The sequence below is a fragment of the Amblyomma mixtum genome, chromosome 2 (genome assembly GCF_055824585.1).
Source record: "Amblyomma mixtum isolate Tamu chromosome 2, ASM5582458v1, whole genome shotgun sequence".
Classification (NCBI taxonomy): domain Eukaryota; kingdom Metazoa; phylum Arthropoda; class Arachnida; order Ixodida; family Ixodidae; genus Amblyomma; species Amblyomma mixtum.
In genome coordinates, this window is record NC_143013.1 from 57,342,186 (window position 1) to 57,369,292 (window position 27,107).

Consider the following 27,107-nt stretch of genomic DNA (forward strand, 5'->3'; position numbering starts at 1 on the left):
GGCACAAGATCGTACGTGCCATTTTTGCCAATACGCTTGTGGTGTTAGCTTGTAGTTAAGCGCTTGGTTTAGCTTGTGCCGGCTCCCTGGCCGGCAAGACGCCGTCATGAGCTGTGAAACCCAGCGCCTGTGCGAGGGTGGTGCCCTCTGGATGTGTAGGCGACAGGCGGCAGCGGCTCGGCGCCATCTGTTGGAGCGCAGCTGAAGCGGTCGCTAGGCAACGGCGACTCATGGTCGTTTGGCAACCGCACCGCCACGAGCATACGCGACGAGCCGAGCTGGGCTCCAGTAGTGTTGCTTTCGCAACAAAAAATTCAGAACTGAGGAACCGGATACAAACGCCAGTGCGTTTTCAGTGGGTAAGCGCTCTTTCCAAGCGCTTTGCACGTGTAAGGTCGATCTACAGTAGGTCGGTCTCTAGACTGTCGCATTGCTTACCATCATCTTCGGCCATAACAGGGGCTCCATAGAACCACGAAGCGAACTCAAGTGCAAACAGTGTTGCAAATTCGCTATCAAAGCCGGCATAAAATAACCATCTCTTCGTGTCTATTCGGTTCCGTCGTCATCGCCTACCACATCGATATATATTAGCATCGTATGCTTACATTAACATGCTTCAAATAGAGTGCTCGCACTCAGTTTACAGCGCAAACAATCAGAAGACTACGGGGCATAAGCGCTTATCCTAGCGTGCTTCTTGCGCATGCGTGATGTTCCATCACCGCCAACCCAAAAAGCGAACAGGATAACTTTCCTGCCAAACGAGAATGCAAAAATATTAAATACTGGAGAAGAAACACATTTGCAGGACCTACTATAATTTCCAAGGAGCGGTCTTCGCGCTCGTGAAAACCAAATGCTCTAATAGTCAGCCTACGTCAAGTAAAATCATCGTAGTTTGTTGTTCCAATTTCACCTCTCTTGTTCACATTTCGTTCAACGCTGAGATTACAAAGAGCCGGGAAATTGTCTCTGTTTGCGATCAAACATATGTAGCCCTTACTCATTCGCTTTCACAAGAGTGTTCACGAAAAAATACTTGCGTCTTCTTTATGAACTCTCGAGATTCATTCTCGCTCTCGAGACACCTTCGAAGTCGTGACGTCAGCCTCGGCACATCTTCCAAAGTTAGTTTTGACTTCATAATCATGTTTTGAAGATGCCTGCGAGAAAATATCAAGGTGCAAAAACGAAGGTAAGAAAGATCACATACACAAGGTCCAGCAATGAAGTAAAATTATATCTTTTGTGCTTTCATGCTATATTTCTCCCCGTTTCAGCGCGAATGTTGACGTGAAAACTTATGTCTGACGAGTGCTGGTCGACAAATGCATCGCTGCTAAAAGAAAGCAGAGGACCGTCAATGTCGCAGCAATTGAACGCGATGTTTCACAACGTTTGCAGCAGTAGGAGGCTCGTGAGGCATCACGCCTGTGCCACAGCACTCTTTTATTGCTGGATTTCTTATCGCATCTGTGATAAAGAAAGCTATGCAGCCGGTTTATTTCGACGTATCGACGTCAATCTTTAGCAGGGTATGATGTGGTACTGACATTCCGCATTTGTCACTCCACTCTCCACATACGGTGGCCTGTCGAGATATACTTCCCCGCTTCCGGCTTCCACATGTGCCACTCCCCTGTTCAATAAGGGAGTAATTATTCATTGGCATCCACCCAAGCGCAGTCATACGGCTACAAAGGAAAGCTATACAGTTTTCTCAGAAACTTCGTAGTTATAAACTTCGTAGAAACTTCGTAGTTCGTAGTTCGCCCCTTTTTCAAGTGGCGACTTTCCTCAACATCGTCTATAATACAGAAAAGGCGCGAACAAGACCTCCTCTTATAGGTGCTTGAGTCCCTACTCTGGAATAGTGGCTATAATATCGACGAGTGGGAAGAGCCTAGCTGGCGCCAGCCTTCATGTGCCCTGTCATAAAAAGCTAGCGTGCATAGGTCGTCTCATGTACGTACGTCACCTCCCAGCTGTGGGTTGTGCAGCCATCGCCGCCACGGTGACCTCGCAAAGAAAACCGCTACCTGCTGACGCCGTAAAACTTACAAACGTCCGCGATTAGTACGGTGTAAGCTCGGTTCGAAGTAGATGTAAAATATTACAGCTGACCTCATTGTCTTTCGTTCAAATTTAATCAGCGCTAACATTTAGGACGAATACACGGAGGACATGACAGGACGACGCTCACTATATTTGGAGCCAGCGTCGTCCTGCTATGTCCTCTGTGTATTCGCCCTAAAAGTTAGCGCTGCTTAAATTTGAACGAAAGAAAATGCATAACCAACTAGCCCCGCAACGTGTTTTACTAAGTGGCCTCATTGTGTACGGTACCTTTCAATAATGTGGGAAGACTTAGGCTTCAGAAATTCCTTAAACGTTGCTTGTACACCTTCGGCCTAAAGTACTTTTTTTGTGAAATTTGTCTTCGGAAATCTTAGAAAGGACCTGGAATATTTACTTACTTGATGATAACTGCCATCGACATTCTTGAAAATGGACAACAGTAATCCAAATCGCGGGTTATTTTTAGCTGTAATGAAAGAAAAAGGCGTTAAATATGACTAAATTTTCCATTCAAATGCTTATATACACCTACTAATACCACTGAAAACATTTGTTTTCGTAGAGCAGCTGAACGCCCTCTCGTTCGTCAGGCACGAAAAATGTCCGCAAGGCAATAAAATCCTACACAATGCACATGCACATACTTTGCATACACTTTCTTTTTGTTGTTGTTGTAGTGCGCCGACGCATCATGTACGCTTTACTGGGAGCACAGCAAGCAAGTTTTACACAAAAGTTTGATACTGTTTTGTTATCTGCGTGCCTGAATAGATTAATGTACTCGAAGATTAACACGTTATTCTTTGTCATATCATTTTGCAATGTCTTCCCTTTTTCTGCTTTTTATGACATCAAGCAAACGTGTCCCATATTGGAAGAGCGGTAGAGAGCAAATAACGGACAAGGTAAAGAGACTGTCAGGCGCTGAACTTACAGCTCGCTATTTTATTCACAAATGCACGCTTAAATACCATGCATCCGCGCTGAAACGCTCACGTCACTGTGAACAAGAAATAAATATAGGTTATATATATCTCAATTCAAGCACTGCGGAACTGGCACAAGCTTGTATCTTTGCCCCAAAGACCTATCTCACAATCAGTCAATGCCACGGATGCCTTGCTCAGATAAGTGCCTGCTACATGGTAGATATAAAGACCTATCTTACGTTTAGTGAATGCCACGAATGCCTTGCTCACACATGTGTGTGCTTCATGGTAGATAAAAATGCCTCTACAATTTCCCACACAAAATGATCCTTGTGGTTACGCAACACAACTGTATCGTCCAGAAAAGCGGGCAATCATAGAGGCATTCCTATTATTTATTGCTGTGTATTTATTTCTATAACATACAAAAATTCATAAGGCGGTCTATGATCAAAAAGACTATATTCGTTAGGTAGGAAAGAACAGTCGCTTCGCGCCAAAGAGTCAAGAACAGCTCCCTGATCTGCGGCGGCTCTAATTTCACGCTCCCGTCGCACCCAACAGCATTCAACGATCGGCAGCAACAGATAGTCCAAGAACAGCTCCCACTATCGATTCTGCTTTGGTAAGGTCGTACGCAGACCTGTTATCTGTGCGATTCCTTACTGCATGAGTATGTGCAGGTACACGTACAATTTTCCGGAACGCTGACTTCTCAGTCATGAACCAAATGTACTTTTACTTCGGTCTCGAACTTAAAAATGCCTCAAAAGAATCATGGCCTGCAAATAAAACCTACTCATTAAACTGAAAAAATGTATGCTCTATAATAATACTTACACTGGAATCGTTTATCGCAGCCTGACAAAGTGTTCTGTTTCATATCGCCTCGACATGTGCAGTGTCTTATAATGTTGCGTAGTGGTAAACGCTGACACTTTCTCTGAAAATATTCGTAATGACATATAGCGCAGGGCAAGCTTGCGCTAATAAATAAATACTAATCAGGTTATTCAAACAAGCTTCATTCAAAACTCCACGAGGCAACGATCACTGGTGCCGAAAACTCAATAAGCGACTGAGCTAAATGCGCCGTGTTTCCCATCAGCCAGGTCTCTACTGAAATTTTGTCTTTCTCCCATTTGCCACAAGTTTTCATCAACGTTTCTAGACTGAAAGACAACTGAAAGACGTGCTTTCTTACGTCAGCGGTTTGAATGATAAAAAGTAGACTCTACTGAGGAGAGAGAGAAAGCGAGAAGTACGTCGCCTTGTCAGCTACCGGATATGCACTGGCTCCAATACAGTACCGTGACCAAAGCGTGCGTGCCTTCCACCGGCTGTATGAAACATCGCCTAAAGTAAAGTAGTACACACATGCCACTCTCATCGACATTACGTTCATTTAACCACATTACGATAACCAGCTCTTCACCAGTGATTGGCATGACTACGTAGAACAGTACCTTGCATTTTGTGTCCTTCGCCGTTGGTCTGTCGGCAAACCCAACCGTCAAAAAATTTCCAAGAGCCAGAAATGCCGAACCACTCAGCATTATTATTCTATTCGTTAAGGCAAGATTACGTAACCTGTCGCACTGCTCCAGCTAGAAGAGAGAAGGAACAAACATCAAGTATGACAGAACAATACCACTGAAGCGCGAGAGTATCTTAACTTTCAGTTTTTAATGATCATTAAAGGCACACACAGCACATGGGTTTAATTGTGTGAGTTCCTTATCGCACTCTAACTACAAAGATGGTACGTTCATTGTAAACGGAGCGTAAATAGAATACAGGCACAGGTGCCACTATCACCGGCCGATTTCGACAGTAAATAGCCCGTGGCGGCACAATTTTCTTGTAGCTCGGATCTTGGAGGCTGGACTAGGCCGCCATTTCCTTGAAAACGGCGATCACGGAGTCCTTGTAAGGGTAGAAGTTGCAAATCTGAACCGAGTGACAAGAAAACTTTTAAATGCAATTTTGCCATGACAAATGCATTTTGCTGCCGGAAAAGCATCAGCATATTCATAAAAAGTCATGGAAATTTGTTATTAAGAAATGTTAGATGTTCATTATTCTCCTCCAGTTCCAAGTCGTCCAAGGACTGTTCTACATAAGAACAAGTACGACAAAAATGACAGTGTTAAAGCTCTACCTTTATAGAGGAGCGTGAACAGTAGAGCCATTTTTTTTTTCTCAAACATTAAAGCTATGGTCAGGCAAAGAACAAAACTTGCAGAAGAACGACAGCTGAACCTTTAACTCTTCCTAACCGACTGACCACTGTGACTACGGAAACTAGTTTCATGTTAGTGCGGCTATTAATGTCATAAAGCAGATGCCAGCTGTTTCAGCTGATTATGGAAAATTATGTGATATTCAAAATGTGATAAAATATAGCTGATGGAAGCAGACCATTTGCAGCGGCCAATGTCAGGACGTGCGACACAGAAACGAATCAGTAGCTGAAGGAACTAAGAATTAGCCTCTTTTAATTTTAATTTCGGCATCACTAATAAGCCGAATCTATTTCGTACGTTGTTCTTGAAACGGGATGCTTGAGGAAGGCACATTTTCGAAGACTTCTGTTAAACAGAAGCTTTGAAGGTTGGCAGCATCGCAGTTTCAACTTATGTCTGAGATGCCACTATAGGCGAAAACTTCATTACTCATGTTTACATTACTATTATAACAATTTATGCTTATCTCCTGAAATTCGCAATTTTTAATGATAATTAGTTGTCTTTGGCACATTTTTCAGCCTATTCGGAAAATACTCGCATTATTGAGTGTTAAGCAATTTATATCAATCTTGTAACATTCGGAATAAGCACGAAGGCACAGAAGTGAGCTTCAGTCTGCTCTCTTAAATGTACGCCAAACGAATCACACAACTCATGCACAACGGAAGGGTTATGGCGAAGACATGCTTGAAATCCGCTTTCTATACAAGCTATACAGTTCTATTCGGTACTAAAGAGGCCGTTGCAAGAAAAATGTTATCAAGAAAACCATTGGCGGAAAATCTATTTCAAGTATAGTATGGACCTCCCATAAAATGCTACACATTTAATAGCGAGTGCTGAAACATCCTCGGCGAGTCAACGTTACCCGTATATTTTCCAAGCATGCAATGCGGTGCCTTGTGGGAAAGCAAACTGTGAGCACATCTACTGCCTGAAAGTATCTGTATCTGTATGGAGCTTGATGTTTGACACTGTGAATCAACTACGATGAAAACAGATGTAAATCTGATTATTTTAAGCATTTTTTATCTCTGATACAGATTCTTAAAATTGAGGTTTTAATGCGAAAGCATTATAAAGGTCATGAAGGTGAAAACCGTCAGGCTTCTATGTCGGCATCTATGTGTAGCTTCCACATGCCAACAGTGGCAGATGGACGGTGATGTTTAGAGAAATTTCCCTCTCTCCACCTGTCACTTTCCGTGCTCATCTTCCACGGTTGGCAGGTGGGAAAAAAATTTCCCTCTCCACTTGAGAGAGGAGGAAGGACAGGCCGAACTATGATTAACTACGCAAAATGAAGATGACTAAGAATGACTCTCAAAAAATAATTAAAGCGATTACGAATAGGAATCGAATAAAAGAATTAAAATTGGAATAGAATGGCCTGTAAAAAAATGTGCTGTCGAATTTCCTGCTTATGAATTCAATTCATCGCCCCTAAACGATTTTCAGGCAGCAAGAAGTGATATTCTGAAACAAGCATGATCACCACTAAGTTTTATAAGATACTGCGCAGGCCGATAACATGAGTGAAGAGAATAGATAAGCTGATAATCTGCACCTTCTCTGTCAAGACGGCCTCGATTCCAAGCGCATCGGAGGCGGCGCTGCAGGATCTAAACAACCTTTCTCTTTCGACCCTAGTTTGTTTTTTGGTTGTTGTTTTTTTTAACCATCATTTCTCCCACTTGAGCGCAACCAGAGTACGTCACTTTTTTAAATAATTCTGCTTTTAGATAGGCGCAGGTGAAAATTACTGTCCCGTAGTCGTCACAAAACTAAGCAGGAATTACAAGATTGCGCCATTTCAGCAACTAAGTATGCTTACCGCATAGTCCCATTCACATTCGGCCGCGTCGAATACGTCGCTGATCAGAGCGGTCAGGATCAAACCGTGAACTGCGCAGGCAATACCTGGCGCCCCTTGGCTACGCAGTCTCGCCACAATAAATACCACACACATGAACACCTGCGACAGATTGAGAAAAAATACTTAGTTCTAGCAAGGCAGCTTATACAAGGCTTTAGAACCTGAAAGCGATTGTTTTAGGTAGGCGAAGATTGACCTGCCATGTGTTAAGCCTTCAAGGCGCTTTCTACGCAATTGAGTTTATAGGAAATTCAGAGTTTTATCTGGAGCTGTGCTACAGCTAGTATTGATTTCTTTCTTTCATACGTGACCCTTAGTATCCTGTGTAATAATTTAATTTACTTGTGAACATTTGGCGTCACGTGCACGCTCGAAATAAATAGTTGAATCCCCTGATATCTCGAGCACTTACTGCACAAATCCTGGTGTTTCGAAATTAAAATTTATATCAAATGTGTAACTTTGTACGACGTTTTGTACACTCCAGTAGAACAATCAAGGTTGGTGTTTCCCCTTTCAGACCAAGGAAACTGTCTTCTTTGGGGCCTGCACAAACTTTTAAGACGCAGAAACAAAATTCCTGAACAGAAATGGCTAGCGACGCCTGAAAGAGTTGAAGGATATAGACACTAAATTTTTGGCCGCGTGTTTTTTTTTGTAATGATGCTTATTAGTATACGTGGATCATCATATGGTATCCGCCTAAGACAACTAAATAACTGATAAGTGAAATTCTTTTCTTATGCAGCTTATGGATGGGGATGGGGCAATTTATGGATGGGGCGTCCAAGTTCAGTGTAGGTCACGTTGGTAATGAAAAACTACAATATAATCATTACCGACAGGTATTAATTCACAACTACGCTAAATCCAGCCCTCGAGAAGAGCCGGTGTGAGAGCGAATAAAGAAACAGTGAATATCTCGCAGTTTTTTTTATTAAACGCTCAAATAAGCGCAGAAATCTATCACGAAATAAAACGTTTTTGATGAAAGTCGCGTACCCAGTTAAAGTAGAGGGTGACTGAATACACCTTTAAATCCGAACTATAAATAATACCATGGTGAAGCGGGAGCAGCTTTGGGGCTATTTGGCTGCTGGTAGCAGGAAACCGATTTACACAAAGCAGACAACCTACGAGGGCACTCAGAGCACCCCCACTGCTACACAATTCTTGAAAAGGTGACTATGAGGGATCGTAGTGAGTACTCTGACTTTCAGTGGCACTTAGTATCTAAGCCCCACGCGTTTTTTTTAACGTCGTAAAAGACAAATGTATAGTATAATGTGCGCGGCGTCTTAAGAGAATATTAGCCTATGCTACAGGAAAAAAAAAACTAAAATGAAATACACACCATAAGCAGGCAAAAGTGAAGTAATGAAAAGTAGTACGAGAAAGCTTCTTTTCATACTATACTGGTGATCTTACAAGCTTTTTGCTGGTTTGGCTGCGTTACATTAGTAAAACACTAAAATTTATTGTTTTAATTTTTTAGGAAGACGCATGAAATTACCAACTGCAGATTCGCAAAACCTGGCTCGCGGAAGCAATTCAGTAGGAGACATTTTTTTTTTCTTTTCGTGTATAAGGCTTTCGATTTCTAAGGCGATCAAATGAGCAATGAACATATCGCCGTCGGTGTATATGAGGCGCAGTACTGCCCTGCAGTCGCTGTGGTGCACGGACCGCCAATGGTCTAGTTTAAGGTCTTCCAGCGCATCGAAGCATCACTCTGACATTACTGCAACGAGCGCAATGCTACACAAAGGCTCGTAAAAATGTTTACGCCGCGGTTACGACCGGTCAGGCCAGTACGTACAGAGGCGGCACTTCATCATGAAAAGACGTTGTAAACGTGCACTAGTTTGATGAACGATTGTCGACAAAGGTGCTGCATCTTCATTACTGCTGATTGCACGTCGTTAATTTGTTGCTTGTTGTAATTTTTGTTTTCTTTATTGTTGTTGTCCAGTTAGACTCGATAAACGTACTGCAACGGTGCCAGTACGCAATTCTGAAACGTTCATCCGACTAATGAGAATGATGCAGCTCTATCCCAATGAGAGCTGGAACCACTGTTTCTTTTTTTGCACATTTCCTTCCACTTTTTGACCAGCCGCCATTTACAGTGCACTTTGCTTGTCGGGTTCCGTTTTTTAATTGCTGTTCGAATTAAAAGGCGCACTGCAAACATGACACGAGTGTATTCTGCACCTGAGAACACGGCATAGCGTCTAAACGATTTCGTATGGAAGGCTTTGAATCCTGCCTCTGCTCGGTAAGCCCAGAAGCGCATCGAGTAATTGGATGAGCTTACTCGTATTGCTAATGTTGCGCCAAAGACAAATATCTTAATAATTATAGTTATTAAAGCTTTTGCCGCATTCTTTCTCGCTCCCCACTGCTCCTTAGCTGTTTGCCTTGCGCGGGTCATTCGTGGTTGTGCCGGCTTCGACCACATTTATAGAGTTAAAAACAGTGTACCCCGCATATGAAAATGGCAGCGTCCCACCGTGATACTTAGTAGGGGCCCTGAGGAGAAACTGAAGTTGGCCTTTATCGATCGATTTTCTCGTTATAATGACAGACAGGCTATATTTATCAGAAACAAATTTATTGCACCCTAGAAAAGGTTGGAAAATAAAATACACGGCCATTATCACCCGTCATTTTTCCAAGTACACTACTGTGGCATCAAGAATTTTTTTTTTTCGCGCAGGTTCATGAGACTGTATCCGCGGCCGTTCATTTCCAGTTGCTCATCAAGGAGTCGTCCTCGACCTTTACGTCATGCATGATTGGATCGAGAAGCCGTGACAACTTTCAACCTTTAAATTCGATTTTCGCGGCAATAAATGCATACTCTGCTGCAGCACAGACATGAGTGTAGCCACAAAAACTCCAGAAAATTGATTGTTAATCAGATCAAAAAATTAATGACTCTGTGTTCAGTGCCTCTTTAAACGGCGTCCCTGTGTATGCGACCAAGTGGCGGAGGTAGCATCCTGCGGCATTTTTTTTATTTAGTTATTCCTTTGCTCCTTCGGGCAAGATGTACGTATTGCCCACGAGTCAAGGCAAAAGGAGATGCGAAACCTCCTGCTGTCGGAGAGATGGCGCCCTCGCGACATGAGAAGCAAGAGCGAGCTACATCAAACAGAGCACTGAAAAACATGTCAGCCTGCATAGGCTCTGCGCTTGCTAGCCAGGCCAGCCAATTTTGCGCGTTTCTTCTCTGCTCAACCGATGTGTACATTATCTTCAGCTGATGCTATCGTCTGTCGGGTTCTGAGACAAGCGTGCCCGTTTCGTTTACCAGGTCAGACACCCAGGTGTGGATCGATGGCCTCGGTGGCTGACGAAGCTGGCACGTTCGTTTTATCTCTGAAGCGACCGTTCCTGTTTTTAGAAGGTTGCACAGTGTATGGCTAGCCTCGAGACCGTTCGAAACAACCAGCTGGAAGAGTTGTTTTTGACCTCATATGCCCTCTTTTTCCAGTGCTGCATGTCGTCAACTGCACTTCCTGCAGTACACTGCAGCGCACTTCGAAAACAAGGCCGAAATACATAGAAGGGAAACACATATCGCGGATAGCACCGCACTTCACCCGTCCCCCCTCCTTCTTCGCGAGGCCTGACGTGCAGCTCGCGTATTGTGATGTGACGTAACGGAAAACTTTTCACTTAAAGAAGGCTACAAATTGAATGTGTGAGGATGTCAATGCCACCAGCATATTTTTACGCACACTTGGCAAAGTCGCGTGCACCGAAGGCAAGCGCTGCTATTACTACAATGAGCACCCTACTTCAGCGACCAATGGGCGCCCGAGAATGCTTGTGTCCCTCGAGAAAAAAAAAAGTAAATCGTGAAGCGAGGACTTCAAGCAGCGTTCACACCAATCCATTCCTACTAATTCCAGTGTGTCTGGTAGGTTTGGTGTGGGATTGTTGCCTCACGCACGTTTTCAGCTTCGCTTGAAAATTTGCCGCACCAGCTGAAAGTGGCAAGAATCGCCACTGAGAAATGCGTCGGAAAGACGAACTCTGTGACGCTGGCGTTGAAATGCGCAAATTTAGGCAAATGCTCAAGCACTGTGCATTATCAACGCTGTTTTATTTATAACGGATGAAAACTCGCCTTTTCGATTGTTGCACCTACGTCGTATATTCACCCATTCGTTAGAGTGGCTGTGTTTTGATTCGGGCACCTATTTTTATAGCGTTGGCCTCGAGCAAGCCAGTGCTATTGTAAATCGAACTTTTGTGCGCGCCGGTGTTAGCAGCTGCTTTATCTGCGGTATAACCACACGTTACTTCTCGGCGGCAGCTGCATAGACGACTGATCTGCCATGTTTGAATGGCTGCCTATATGCTCACATTTCGACGCCAGCATTCTAAGCCCGGCACATTTCCCAGCGTCGATTTCCTCGAAAATGCGTACGACTCCGTTAGCATCGGGAATTTTATTCAAAATATTGCAACCGAAAATTATCAGTATTAATGCTAGAGCATTTAGGTTGTCGTCTGACAAAAAACATCCGGTTTCTCCGCAACAAGATTCCCTGATTCGTCAAGAAAATCGGGACATCATCAGCACCGCTAGATTTGAAAATCTGAGGACCAGATTGTCTAAGTACTTTCCATTGGTATATCATATGAGATTATTCTAACCCGACCCACTCTTACACTTCAATCCACCGACTCTTTCATCTTAATCCATTCACTAATTCCGACTCGTCCTCATTAATTCACCCACTGATCACAAATAACCAGCCTTAATCTGCCCACCACCTCCCACTAATGCACCTTAATTCGTTTTCATGGGCACGCTTACTTCAAAAATTTAGGGGGCCCTTTGAAATACTTGGCAAGTTTCAAACGCTATTGTATTTCTATTCACGAACGCAGTTGAGAAAACCACAAGTTTATTCTTTTTTGTCACAGCCGTTCAACTTGCTAACTTACGAACTTTTCCTCGTGCCAATAAGAGCGCACTTCACTTATGGAAATGCCTACAGCCGTTGCTGTGCACTGTGCGATGTCAGTGCCCGTTAAAGAACCCCAGGTGGCCGAAATCTCCGGAGCCCTTCACTACGGCGTCCCTCGTAGCTTGAGTCGCTTTGGGACGCTAAACCGTCATGACCATAAATCAAACCAAACAGCCGTTGCTGTATGGGATTTGCGCTTGTCAAATCGTGTGCGCAGCAAGCAGTGTGCTGCTCAGCACCATGCCTTCCTATGCTAGGCTGGCTTCCAAAGATGGGCAAATAAAGAAAAGCTTTTTCGAGTAGCAAGCTGCTGTCGCTTACCACACCGACAATAAAATCCGGCTGTTTTCTGCCTGCTATGCTTCAGCACTGCAGGTGGAGGCACTTTTTTCTGTTTTAGTTTTAAGACCTCCACATCCCGAATGTTTTCAGCACAAAGCAATCGCGCGCTTTTTGACTTTTCGTCCCTCTGTCACGCTTAAAGCTATATTTTGTTTCTGAACAAACTTGCATACTGTAACGCGACTATAATAAATACAAAAAAGGAAAACCTTAAGATATCACTTTCTATACATTATACAGAGAATTTTTTTTCAATTTTTATTTCAAAATCTACAAGAGGTCGGTGAGGTCGGTGCAGGTGGATTGTACGGCAAGGAGAACATTATACGTACTAGAGCTCGATAATTAGACGAATAAATTACTAAGGTTACGTAATCAACTTTTTTATATTTAGACTTGGGGGGCGTGGGGGGTCAAGATTAAACTACGAAACTAAAGGTCGTCAACACTGAAGGTAAGCCCAGTTTTTAAATTATTTCAAATCTAATTGCGGTTCTAAATATCGAACGTCAAAAATATGCATATCAGAGCTCGTTGTGTTAGCTTTCCCGCATTACATATTTTCATCTAATATACAAACGGCGTGAGAATTTTGATGCATCACAAATGCGAGTGACGCCAGTTCATAAATATGCAATGCGGTAAAGCCAACTCAACGAGCTTTCAAACGCGTATTTTTGACGTACCATATTTCAAAGCACATTGCCGATTAAGAAATTTGAGCAACAGGGCTGACCTTCCATGTTGACGACCCTCAGTTTTGCAGTATAATTTACCCCCTTAATCAAACATAAAAGTTGATTCGTTAACTTTAGTTAATTACCAGCCTAAATATTGACCCGTATCAGCATATCACCTTTCTGAGCAATTCATCTGCACAGACCGCACCGATGTATGCTTCACTGTTTTCAAAATAAAAATCTAAAAATGTTAAAAAATCGCCCTGTATAGCATCCCAAGGGTGCATCAACACACACGATGTGCGGGCGCGATAGAAGTACCTCATGAGTGCGACATAGTACGTGAATGGCGACTTGCAACGACTGCACACGGTCATGGGAGCTCCTGCTAGCGTTTCTAAAAATAACTCAGCACGTTAAAACTCAACTGCACACGTGGAGCACAAGGTATTAACTGACTCATGGTTGTCCCTGTGTGAATATGCAAGCCATAGATAGCTTTAGTCGTTGAGATCCCGCTGGTAAAGGGTGCATTGAGCGCGGATGGTCACGGCCGGTAGACTAATCAGAGCTCTTCCTTGTGGCCGGACTAAATTTTTGACCCCAGTGTGTTTACGTATGTTTACTTCCGACCAACTTGCGCTACCACAGGGTAGATAAACGCATGAAACGGGCTCCTCATTTCGACCAAAACGAGCAAAGCTTCCGGTCCGTACCGTAATATGAAAACAACACCTGTGAATCTTTGTTAAAAAAAGATAGGGCAAAAAGCAGAAGTTGTATACGTGTCAGTGCGCTTCCCTATGGCTGGCACTGAAGTTGGCCTACACTAAAACGTTCGCGCACAGTAGAATAAAATCATAAACATGATGCTGACGCATGACTTGCACCCCACACGTTGTTTATCCCCGCTGAGTGCAATAGCAGGACGCCACAGCGCATCTGTATTTCACCCTTCACATCAAGTACAGCCGCCTGTACAGACGTGCTTACCCGACGCCGGGCACCAAGCCAGGTTTTCTCGACCAAGCTATCGTGACAGGCTTAGATACGGGGCGCGTAAGAGATGGCGCTGCGCATTTGGCTTTTCGAACCATCCCAGAAATGAAATTAATATGGCTTAGGACATATAAAACAGCCTGGAATGGGGAAAAAAATAAAGAGTATATATTTAAAGCAGGAAAGAAAACATTAAGGAACGCCCAAATGAATTGATGCGGAGAAAATGCGAGAGCATTCTCCTCATCGTTCTCTTCCTTTGTGCTATCGTCTGTAGTCTGGAGAACGAACTATGTCAGTAAGACCACTGCTGCTACAAGCAACTTGATTAAGCCACTATCATCGCTAGAACCCAGTCACTGCTACCTGTCACTTAAGTGTCCTTGCCATGTTGCTAGTGCCGGTATCTCATAAGAGTCGGTGTTTCAATACAGCCGTTTTTTTTACTGTAGCCAGTGTGCCATTATAGTTTACTTCAGGTGTTCCTCAAGGTACACTGCTCGGACACTTGCTTTTTCTCAATTGCATTAAAGACCTTCCCTCTAACGTTGCCTCTAACATCCGATTATTTTCCAGCGATTGCGTAATTTACTGCCCGATTTCTTCAAGCACTGACGCCGACATCCTTCACAAAGATGTAACCCGAATCGAAACCTGGTGCAAACATTCGTTAATGTGTCTTACTACTTCGAAAGCATGCATGAAATCTTTTCATCGCAGGCAATTCCACATCCACTCTAAAATATATTATTTTCGATTCTGAAGTGTCTTTCGTTCTTACCTTTAAGTATTTAGGCATTACTTTAACTCATACCTTAACATGGTTTTCACATTTCACGAACATAGCTAACACGAACATCGCCTGCCCTCCCGCCCACCTACTTGCCTGTCTGCCCGCCTGCCTGCCCGCCTGCCTCTCCATCTACCTGTCCGTCTGCCTGTCCGTCTGTCTGCGTGTCCGTCTGCCTGTCCATCCGTCAAAAGGCACTGTGTTGTCTTGCGCAATCCTGTCCGCGCCGTGAGGGAAGTGGTAAAAGTTGGAGTTAAGTAATAAAGAGAGACAGAGGTGCCGTATTGGAGTGCTGCGAAATAATTTCGATCACCTGGGGATCTTTAGCGAACACTTGAATCGCATGGCGCACGGTATTGGGCTTTCCCTTCATTGAAACGCGGCCACCACGGGTGGGAGTGGCGCCCTCAGACTCGGTAGCAGTGTGTGTGTTTAAGCGGCAGTACGAACAAAGAGAAGGAAGCTACTAATAAAAGAGAAGTGAAAGAATCGATAGGTCGAGAGGCACAATAGCGGTCGCAGACACTGCATGTTTATGAATTGAGGCTTTTCGCCCGTCAGGTGTTGAGCGTCCGGGATCCTACGACACCTGCGACCTAGCTGCGTAAAGCAGGAACGAACTCTTATGCAAAGCAGGTGCTGTCGGTAATACAGAAAGGGAAAAGTTACCAAGTGGCTCCCAACGTTTTATTCCGTCACCGAGTGGTGGTTCAGTGTCCAGTTCGTCATTCGATTGGCGCTTCCTTTTACTTTCCATCTATTATAAAAGCTCTACCGACTGCAAGTGCGCCGGCTTCTTCCCGGAACTACGAGGAGCACTATTCCTTAAAAGGACACTGAAGACGCAGTAAAATTGGCCTGTATCTGTAAATAACGGCGTTCTAATTACTACGAGACATGTCCATTGAAAACGGAGCTTTACTAAGCTAGAAAAGACAAAAATATTAAATACATTTATCACTCCACCTGGCGGTTTTCACAAGCAAACTGCGATGACTTCAGTGGTTCTTGTTGTTGCTGATCTCTGAGGCTAAGCCATACGGCCATTTTCTTCCACTCTGTAATCACGGAGTCACTTTCATCAACGACGTCACGAGGCGGAGTCGAGCGGCGGGAATATCTTTCTTTTTGAATTCAGTTTTGTCAGCCATGACCGAACAAACGTCAAAAGAAACAAACCGAGCCAATCAACAGATTTTTACAAATAAAAATGATTGGACGAAGTTGTCCACAGCTCCCCTATAAAGTGAGAAGCATCTCGGTGTATACATCATAACCACGAGCTTTAAGGGCAGGGCAGGAATCTGCCCTCGGTACATGTTTTGTTTCCGAACGCTATAGTGCCTCTCGCCTGGACAACTTTTAGCGTCGTTCCTTTAATTAATTACAATCAACGTTACTTGGCAGCTGAGAACATGAAGTGCTGCTCCGTCTGACAAGCTGTTTCTCTCCGGTAATTGATGTGTACAAATTGGTTTCTGAGGAAAGGAAATGGCGCAGTATCTGTCGTTCGTTATGTTGGTCGCTGTACTTGCTTTTTTTTATTTTGCTCTTTGTACTGTGGGAACCTCGGTGCTCTTGCTGTTTTTTATACTCATCTCCCTGTTCCTATCGTCTGTTTTTTTTTGTCATTTGCTTTTTTACAGCACCTCTCTTTTTGCGTGCTCCCCATTCTTCTTCCTTCTAAGAAAGTATGACGTTGTGACCTATTACGTGGCAGTTGTCAGATTCTCGCACTGGTAGTAATAAAGATAACGCTGTTACTTATATTAGTATTTTTTAATAATGCCAAATATTTGTGGCACTGTAGTGCAAGATATACGCAGCTCAGAGCTGTGTAACCGCAACAAAATTAAAGTACCGTGCTGTTTCTGCCGCTTCACCGCGACATTGCTATCTCAAAGAAAGCAACTTCATCACATGATTGGTTTGGTTTGCGGAGGTATAACGTCCCAAGAGGGACGCGTAAAGAAGGGCTCCGGGGATTTCGACCACCTGAATTTCTTTATCGTGCACTGACATCGCATGAGCCTCTAGAATTCCGCCTAGAGGCCCGTCTACTGTGCGATGTCAGTGAACGTTTGGGTGCAAGAGTAACCTATTTATGAGAAGTTTTTAAGGCATTAGTCGTCGGGGGGCGAATACACACACGCATACATACACACACACATACATACATACATACATACATACATACATACATACATACATACATACATACATACATACATACATACATACATACATACATACATACATACATACATACATATATACATATATACATACATACATACATACATACATACATACATACATACATACATACATACATACATACATACATACATACATACATACATACATACATACGTACATACATACATACATACATACATACATACATACATACATACATACATACATACATACATACATACACACACACATACATGCATACATACATACATACATGCATACATACATACATACATACATATAGACATACATACATACATACATACATACATACATACATACATACATACATACATACATACATACATACATGCATGCATGCATGCATGCATACATACATACATACATACATACATACATACATACATACATACATACATACATACACACGCAAAGTAACGGACAGATGGGGAGACAAACTCATCGCTCGCCTAGGTAGCTATTCTTGCAAAAGTAGACCCCACCAATCGAATTGCATACAAGGGGTTCTAGAGCTTGAATATTGAAGAGTGGTTTTATCAACACCGTATAGAAACGCATTAGTCAAAATAAGTGAACTTGCGCTCGAGGTAAAATGGCATTGATTCAGCCCATGCATGGTGCAGCACCTCCAACATTTCAAGGAAACTTACCGTTGACAGGCAGAACGCGCAGACGTAGAACAGATCCAGGCATAGCTTCGGAGTCCAAGCCATACACCAGCTGCCGATGCGAACCAGGTGGCATCCGTCCACTACCAGAGCAGCACATGTCCCAGCACACGTAATCTGCGGTGCGTAGTAGGGTTCCGGAAGAATTCAACGCCAGTCTTCAGGTCACGTACCGTGATCTTCGGCCTTTAAAGTTATTTTAATTACCGAACATTCATTTCCTAGGCGTGTTCCTGAAAACTCTGACTTGATTCTGAATGATGGAAGGCGACACAAAGACGCTGTCAGAAAAACAAAAACGAAGTGTTTTATCTGTACATGTCAATATATTTGGGTTGGTTTCAGCATATTACGTTATAGGCACTGTTTTAACTGCTCTGCTGCTCCGAGACTATTTTTTAATATGGTTATCGTTCGCATGAGCGATCACCAGATGCACACATCCTTGCAAACACAGCACACGTTACATGGCTTCAAGCTAGGAACATCCCCATTCAGAAAGATCCCACCGAGCAGCGCACATTAATGTTGTGTCGTCCACTCCACATCTCTTTCGAGTTTAAAATGTTCGCACAATCTACGCACAACTCCAAATTAGCCATTTTTAATATTTTATCAGAAATATGAATGCGGCGCTTTAAACCGCATAGAGTCACCCGTTTCCTCAAAACTGTCACAACGTTAATTAGTTTTTTTTTTCCCCGTCTGTCTTTCTGAAGGAGCCGTTCTTTAATCTTTTCGATGTACACATCTCTTTCGTATCGCCGACTTCTGCGTTCCTGCAGCCAACGACAATCGCCAAGTTTTCAGTTCCGTACTCGTCGTTTCAGTACAGTAATCGTCACTTTTGGATCCGTGCGACTTATACGCACTGAGATTGCGATGTGCATGGCATAGTACGTGCTCGTGGATATCCTCCAACCAATGTTTTCTTATCCTTGAGAACCGTCACTTCCCCTTGGCGCGTTCTCCAAGTGGTCTCCTTTAGTGCCTAACACCCTCCCTCTTCTCATATTCGACTTACAGTCACTGCTGTCTGTCCCGCGTTTGGACTCGCAACTACTCTCCGCTGCAACCACAAAGTCCAAGAAATGTCACTCTTTTATTTTAAATGTCAGCCAATTTGCGTAAGGAGCGATGACCTCGAAAAAAACGCATCGAAAAGCCGCTTCCAAAGGTTTCAGTTTGGGTTTAAAACATCGTTGAACTCACAGTGAATGTGCGCAACAATGTCGGACTTCGGATATTATGTTAAAGGGGTGCCTTTTTTTAGGAGCGAGAAGATACGCGAATTAGAGCACTGCACGGGCCTCAATCTGAGGCCCAAGCCCGGCCCGGGCCCGAGACCTGAAGCCCGAGCCCGGCCCAGGCCCGCGGCTTCAAGCCCGGGCTCGGCCCAGGCCCGCTAAATTATCGCTCTAGCGAGCCCGGCCCGGCCCGTGAAACCCGGAGTTGAGCCCAGCCCGGGCCCGGCCCGGCCCGTTTCACAGTAACGCTTGAGGTATACAGCTCATTCTGAGCAAGCAGACCGATAAGAAACTGGCCGACAAAGGTTCTGAACCCACAGTTTCACTCGAAGAAAGTTGGTTGTTTTTAACCCAGAAGGAAGCGGTTAAGAGTAGAGCTCGCCAGGCCCGTCTTTTGGACAGTGATCTCGTATAGGTGCGCAAAGATAAACTCGCAAGTTCCGAGAGCCAAATAGAGAGGGCTGCATACGCTCGTAATAGGCTACCTTGCATTCCCCCATGATTTTAATCAGTTCTATTTTGCCGCCCGCGAAGTATAAACATTAAAGCTGCCTAGCAAGCAGTGGAATGACATTTTTTTAGTGAACGCGATCTCACAGGTTGAACTCATAGCCGAACTGCTTGCCTTAGAAACGAAATGCTAAAAGGCTTGAGTATTTCACGGTGTCTGTTTTGAAGACTATAAGCATACTAAACTAATATGTTCTTCCCGAATTTGTTTCTAATAGTGTATAGGTATGTTTTGGGATGACGATCGATCAATGGCCAATTAAGACCGGTTGAATTTTACTCTTACTGGTGGAGCAGGAGATAACGCGCGAACCATGTGATAACTTACAGGGCATAACACTTGTCATGGCAACCATGCTAAAGAAGCGACGAAGGATAGATGTGGTTATGAGATGAGATGTGGTTATGAGATGAGATTTACAATCTCTCGCGTGCTTTTGTGGCTATTTCATTTACGAGACGTTCCGGTGCTGATCAAAAAGAAAACCAAACGCGCTTTAGTTTGTGAATTTTCTCACATGAGAAAAATACAGCTAATAAAAGCTATGTTTTTGGGGCTTAAGGGCCCAAAGGGAGTCAGGCTGTGAGAGACACCGAAGCAGAGGGCTCCGGATCATTTCGACCACCTGGGTTTCTTCAACGAGCAATGATAGTGTGAAGTACAGTCGGGGACAAAAGTCTCCGGACCACGTGTTCCTCTAACGAAGCCGATAGCTCTGCTATTGGTCGGCGGCTGGAGGCCACACTTGTGGAGGTAAAAGTTAAATTTTTGTTCTTTCATCTCCACAAGTGCATTCTCCAGCCGCTGTCTGATTGTAGAGCTATAAGCTTCGTTTGAGGAACACGTGATCCGGAGACTTTTGTCCCCGACTGTACATGGCTGTCATGCTTGCCACCTAAATAGAAATGCGGCCGCCGAGGCCAGGAGCAAACCCTGGTTCCCCGGCTTATAATTAAGCGCCTTGACCACTAAGCCACTGTGGCATGGAAATAAGGAAATAAATAAGTGAATGAATAAAGCTTAGTTTTTTTCTCAGCGCGTACTATAACCCATAGCTCATCCGTGTCGCTGCTCCAATACCGCAGTTGTGTACTTCACTTTCCAATAGTAAATGAATAGTCGGACACCAGCCGTTTCTGTACGGACCCAAGCCCGGCTCGGGTCCGCAGCTTTAAGCCCGAGCCCGGCTTGGGCCCGCAACTTCAGGCCCGGGCTTTCGGCCGAGCCCGTGCAGTGCACTAACGCGAATGCATGAGTGATGTACGGCAGGCTCAGGCTCGAAAGATTTCGTCACCCTTCTAGAAGAGGCTCTAAACAGTAAGCATGAAGGTGTTCGAAGTAAGAGGTTCAGAAAGCATCGAAAGCATCTGCGCCGACTTCGTCAGCTTATTTTCTTCGGACTGGGCAATGCAAATGATTTTTTTTGGCTGCTTTTGCGACTTGACGAGCCACCACCGTCAACCGCTTCCCTTCTCTCAGCTGAACATCACGCTCGGAGTCCTACGCCGCCTTTGCAGCTTTACGTGCTGCCGGCTTTGAAGCTTTACGTGATGCCGCCTTCAGCTTCTTCACTCTTTCGTGCGGGGGAGTGCTCTCATCATCCCTCGCTGTTCACTCTGCTTGACGCTTCGCCATGTTACCCGTTTTCTTTCGCCGCTTTGCACCTTTGTGTGCGGCCATATAAAGCTGCTGTTCCCTACATACGCCCTTTTTTACTCTGGCGTCAAAGCCTATAGCATGTCCTGTCTAGAATGTGCTTCCTACCTCTTGACTCATCCGGCTTTATTGATTTACAAGCCAACAAGCAGCGCCGAGAGACTATATAACAATTACGACACACCTAGAGCAAGTCCTTGCAACATAGCTGAGTGGGGTGAGTCATCGGGAAGCGAAGCTGCTCGCTTCGACCAAGCGTTGGCTCGAATGGCGCTCGAGGCGTTGCTTAATGATTTCCTTGTCCATCCGATCCACGAATGCAACACTGACACATGTTATCCCCTCGGCCTTGGATGACATACACTTCAGACAATACGCGGCTGCATGCGGTGCTAGCTTGAACGTCGTTTAGCAGTACGTGGCAATACCACTACAGCACCGCAACCGCAAAAATATGTCAAGCGTATTTCATCCTCGGCCTAGCAGATAATACTCATATATGCGCCAGCATTCCATCCCTACACATACGGATAAGGAAATAGTCTGGCTGCCTTCATTCGATGCATGTCTTTGTCTCGCGGAATTTCGATGTGCGGGTAGAGACATAGTATGGTGTTAGTGTGACCAAGTGTGACGAGTTCGAGGGATTCGGATTCGTTAAGTAAGGCTACAAGTATCGTCGTTCTGTTGTACTTCCATGTAATAAAAAAAATGTTGAATAGGTAACAGCGTGCACACGCGCGTTTATGATCAGGCGCCTGAAGCTCCAAAAAGCACTTGCAATTTTTTTTTCCCGGTCATATATAGGGTGTTTCACCTAAGACTTTACATTTCTTTTTAATAGGGTTTTTGAGTTCAAAGAGCTCTTTTTCGACATAGCATTGTCAGCTATAAAGTACATCAGAATACAGCTAACTAGACATGCTAGCTAGCTAGACAGCTAGATAGACATGCTGTTGAACTAATATTGAACAGTTACCATTTCAACTATTACTTTTAGGCTCCTTAATTATTGAGAGGCATGTAGGCCACCGTAAGTAATATCCACACAAGTTTTTAGAATTTTGAAAGCGTGGTTATCCTCCGTGCTGTGACTCGACAAATTTTGGCTATTTCGACGAGTTCCGTGCACAGGACAGCATGCTTTGCCTGCAAGCTTTTCGAAAGCACATGTATTTTGGCACGGCGTAACCAAACTTTGATCGGCCACAGCGTCGAGGGGAACCACTTTTTTGAAATTCTAAAAACTGATATGGATATCACTTACGTTGCGTTATACGTTTCTAAATAATTAAGGAGCCTTTTAGAGTAAAAGTTATTTTAAAAGTTAACTTTTCAATATTAGTAAACAAGCCTGCTAGTCAGCACGTCTAAGCTATATTCTGATGGACTACTCCGCTGACTGTGCTATGCCGAAAAAAGCGCTCTTTTAAAAGTCTATTTTCAGAAAATGTGTAAAGTTTTAGGTGAAAAACCCGTTATATATTTTCAGTAAAGCTTGATGCTGGGCCCGTTCGTTAAGCATATTTTTGAATTAATATATTTTTTGACATGGACGATAAGGTCTTTGTTCTTAGTCGTCGCCTGTGTTTCCTTGGAACCGTACTCCTGTATGCCCATTAATTAGCGCTGTTTGCATTGAGCCATATAGTAACTCATCCACGGCTACAGATTGCAAGAGGTAAGATTATGAATTCCACTGGCAGAGTGCGACCAGGGACAGCGCGTGGAAAATAATATAGCTTGTAATATAGGAAGAAAATAGCTTAAAATTGCAAAGGAGTGAAAGGTTCTAACAAAGTATACTATAAAGAGGTCAGAAATAATTCATAGCTATGAGACAAATGGCTTAGAATACCTTAAAACTGAGGACGTACCTCTACTGACGAAATTACGACTCAGATTAGGGCATATGTTACAGAAGGCTACCTCATCTCGTCTACTCGTTCACGTGGACTTGGTCTTTAACTAACTGAGCGCTTAAACTTGTTAGGCAAGGTGTCTCGAGCCACTTCTCCGATTCAAAGGGCGCGCCAATGATATCCGTCCATCCAGGTGCGTAAAATCCCCTGAATGAACTTTAGCGCATGGCAGAGCGAATTAGAGATCGGCTGAAGGGTATTCTGTCCTACGGTGTGCTCCGGCTGGCTGATGCATGATGAAAGTGAAGCTCCGTTTCTCTTTCCTCGCATTCGGACTTTTTTTTCGATGCATATACGACCCAGCTCACAGCGCCTCGAGCAAGCTGTGCACACCCAAACATTCCTGTTTTAGAACATCACAGCAGCACTCCTATGCGTGGTGCTCTTTCGTTGATGACTCCGCAAGGGACAAGTTAATAAAGCGACTTGTCCTACCAGACTCCTCACTCTCATGCCAAGCAATCTCAGTATAAGAGTACGACAGAGTCTGTCCCAAAATACGACAAAAAAATTTGGTCGCCTTGTCGTTACTACAGATTTTTCTCTAGTATTCCGAAGCTTTCTGTTGTCGCGACAGAACTTACTTTGTCTTTACGACGGGCAACTGCACAATCCTACAGAAAACCTTGTTGTTACTACAAGAATTTCTGCCGTCAGGTTCTGAAATACTGCCGGAAAATCTGTTGTGTTTCTCGATACGAATGGAAGAGTATCCTCATATTCACTGTAGTTCGAAAAGTATGTAGGCATGCACACAGCTCTTTAAGAATCACGAGAATGCGTCAACCCGTCGACGCAAATGGTGACTATGAGCCTCGTGTTCGCAAAAACAGGTCGGCAGCTCTATTGCATCCGGCTGCAGAACACTATACCGGAGCGGTATTTTGTGTCAAGATCACGTCACACTGCAGCTGCGATAGACCTTTTTTTTTTTATCGAAGCGTTCTTTTTGCCCTCTTCAAACATGAGCCGCACACGCGTGCACGCGTAAACACACGCACAAGGGAGCAAAAAATACGTCCTAAAGTGCAGCACCCATAACCCGACTCTTCATGATTATTTTGGCGACGCTCTACAGACACTCCATTTTACTTCGTTGCCGCTCTGTAGAAAACGACAGGCGGCTTTGATCAGTCAGTCTTCAAAACGCAGAGTTCTATGGTCATACCAGTTGCGAATACTTTTGAAATCCGGCAGTCCGATTGGGCCAAAACTCCGACGTTAGCAGAGCGTCGCGACGCCTGTCGGCAGTAATACACACTGTATACAAGCTACAAACTCCGAGATGGTTAACAACCACGATGGCACCTGGTAATAAAATCAGTGTGAAGTAGATGCAGGAACAAAAGTTCAGATATGTCATAGACCACAAAGACGCCTGAAGTTAATCACGACAGACAGCGAAAGTCTTCCTTTGCCGCTCCTAGCTGCCGCCACCATCTGCTGGTCTGGTCAGGTCAGGTTCTGAAGCGGTGTTCCGCAACACGTATGATCAAGGAGATCTGTTTAAATCTGCCCAGCACAGACGCCGGTCAGTTGCGAATCTTCTAACGGGCGAACTACTTGGGTTTTTATTATTACTCTTTTAATAAAATCTGCATCATCACTACACATATTTGAACTTGACTTCAGGTGTTTTTATGCGATCACTTTATTATAAGTGATTTGACGACACTTTGTCACACTTTTTATTCAATGCTATGGCCTGTGGATGTCTTGATATGTGACGACTTCTTTTCAGGATTTCTTATGCATCACTTTTATTCAGTTTCATCTTTAACATACCGTATTCGGTTATCTCTGTTTCTTTTTTTATGATTTTCATTTCTGCTTTTCAGTTTCAGTGCGTCGATATCTGATGCTATTCATTTTTGTACCATTCTTATGCAGTTTCAATTAAGCGTGCCATCTTCTACATTTGCTGTATTTTTTTTATGTGGATTCAATACTTGGTTCTTTCTTTTGTTCTCCCTTACAATATAGAGTTGCGTTTATCCTTCGTCGTTTAAATGTTTTTTCACTTTGCAGCACCTAATTTCAACACCTCGTCTGTACTATTATTGCTGATTGCGTTAACTATCAAATTTCATTAATAAACTGAAACTGAATAAGGTCCCCCACTTTCTAACGACAGCTTAGCATGGTCGTTTCCACCCAAAAACGAACCGGAGGAGAAACGTAGGACATCTCAAATGGAACAGCTTCCTGGAAGTGTAGGACAGACTTGATTGTGCGAAGTCGATTATTATGTTAATTTTCAATGACACTCCAATAACCAGCAGACTTCGCTAGAAATTTGCTGCTTTCGAACTAACATGTCTTGGCTTAAGCCTCAACGAAACGCAAGAACGGCGCGGTTTTAAATCACCGTTGGACCGAGTATATTCACCCAGGTTTAGCTACCGTAGCTTCGATGAAAGTAAGATGAAGCTACGTAATGACGTGCTCCACACAGAGAAAAGGTGGCAAGAGTGGAATCTTCAAGGCGTTACCTTGATAACCTGTCTTCAATTACTTAGCTGCACGCGATCTTGAAAGCTGGATAGATAAAAGTTTAGCTGAATCTTATTTTTGTTCCATCTTTTTTTTCTTTATGTGGGCGTAGATGCGTACTTGCACATTAATCATTATGCTTCCATGCTCGTCACATTTGCGACGTCTTACCAGATATGCTATGTCCATGAGGCTGTAGATGGCTGGCTTTCTTGATGGCGACTTCTTTGAATGTAGGAGTTCCACGCCACCCAGAAGCGCACAGCCAAGAGTTGCAAATTTCAGTGTATCCGATATGTACAGGAATTCCATGGTGTCTCACTAAAATGCGTAAAGAAATGGCATTTATGAGTGTAGCAAGTGCTGTCCCAAATTGTGGATCAAGGGCAACCACTGCATTCAGTTTGCTGATAACCTAGTAGCTGACGAAAACATAATTTAATTTATTTTTCTATATAATTTATTTATTACGTATAACTTATTCATTATCCGTACCTAAATACCCCAGAAAGCGATATTGCAGGTGATATGGGCTGAATGTTCAAATGAAGTAAGATTCGATTGTAGCCTTCAGCTTCAGTAGATCGAAATGGTGCACATAGTCGATTTGAAGGTTTTTTTTTTTCCGGACGCGAGCAGTTTTCGGGAAACTTGCGTGAAGATGAGTTGTCTGTGCAGGAGTAGGGTAAACGACTTTGGGATGGCTGGTGCGGTCTGACAACCGATAAGCTGGCAAAATGACTGAACCATCAAGTGATACATGGTAAAGTTTGGGAAAGGGGCAAAGCCTAAAAACGCAACGTTTCAGTTCGAGGTTAGTAAAGTCAGTGTGATTTCAGTGCATTGACGCTGGAGTGATGGGAGTTGTCTAAAAGAAATAAATCTGGCTGGATGCACGATTTTCAACTTTTTGGAAGGTGTTGGAAAGCTTAGATTCATGAGGGTCCCAGACTGAGCATGCACATTATAATTTAGAATGGACAAATGTCAGTTAAGCTAACGTTTTAACCGAGACAGAGGCGAGTCACAAATTTCTACGGAGGTAACCAAGAGTGCGATTGGCTTCGTTAGTAATGTTCGTTGTTACATGTGTAGACCAAATAAATTTGCTATAAACGGTGACTCTGAGGTATTTATAAGACTGAGCAAATTATAATTCCGAGCCACATATGACATACCTAAAAGACTGATAGTGTTGGCGTCGGTGAAAAGAGACCAATGGCGTTTTATTGGTGTTTAAGGACATTAAACATTTTTCCTACCAGGCTTCAACACGTTTAAGGCCATATTGAAGTATACGAGAGTCAACTGTTAATGATGGGACGGTTGATTATGCAGTCGTCTGAAAACTGGCGGACAGCAGAAGCGCTATTATTGGACAGGTCACTAACGTAGATTCTAAAGAGAAAGTGTCCGAGTACAGTGCTTGGGAGA

General features: G+C 43.7%; 1 protein-coding gene across 8 annotated transcripts in view; it reads right to left on the reverse strand.

The window, feature by feature from the left end:
* LOC149359420 (multidrug resistance protein mrp-7-like) overlaps nt 1–27,107 on the reverse strand; it is an 81,148-nt gene that overhangs the window by 49,841 nt on the left and 4,200 nt on the right. For 6 of the 8 annotated variants that reach the window (XR_016288779.1, XR_016288780.1, XM_089571635.1 and 3 more), the window contains exons 2-7: nt 25,845–25,994; nt 17,827–17,961; nt 7,095–7,235; nt 4,478–4,618; nt 2,481–2,548; nt 1,047–1,166 (exon numbers count right to left, since the gene is read on the reverse strand). Coding sequence is in view for 6 of the 8 variants with exons in the window: in XM_089571635.1 (XP_089427761.1) it covers nt 1,047–1,166; nt 2,481–2,548; nt 4,478–4,618; nt 7,095–7,235; nt 17,827–17,961; nt 25,845–25,985 (746 nt within the window). In the remaining 2 variants the exon portion in view is untranslated. Of the gene's footprint in view, nt 1–1,046; nt 1,167–2,480; nt 2,549–3,851; nt 3,946–4,477; nt 4,619–7,094; nt 7,236–17,826; nt 17,962–25,844; nt 25,995–27,107 lie in introns of those variants that run through there. The other 2 variants (XM_089571634.1, XM_089571637.1) reach the window with 2 other exon arrangements.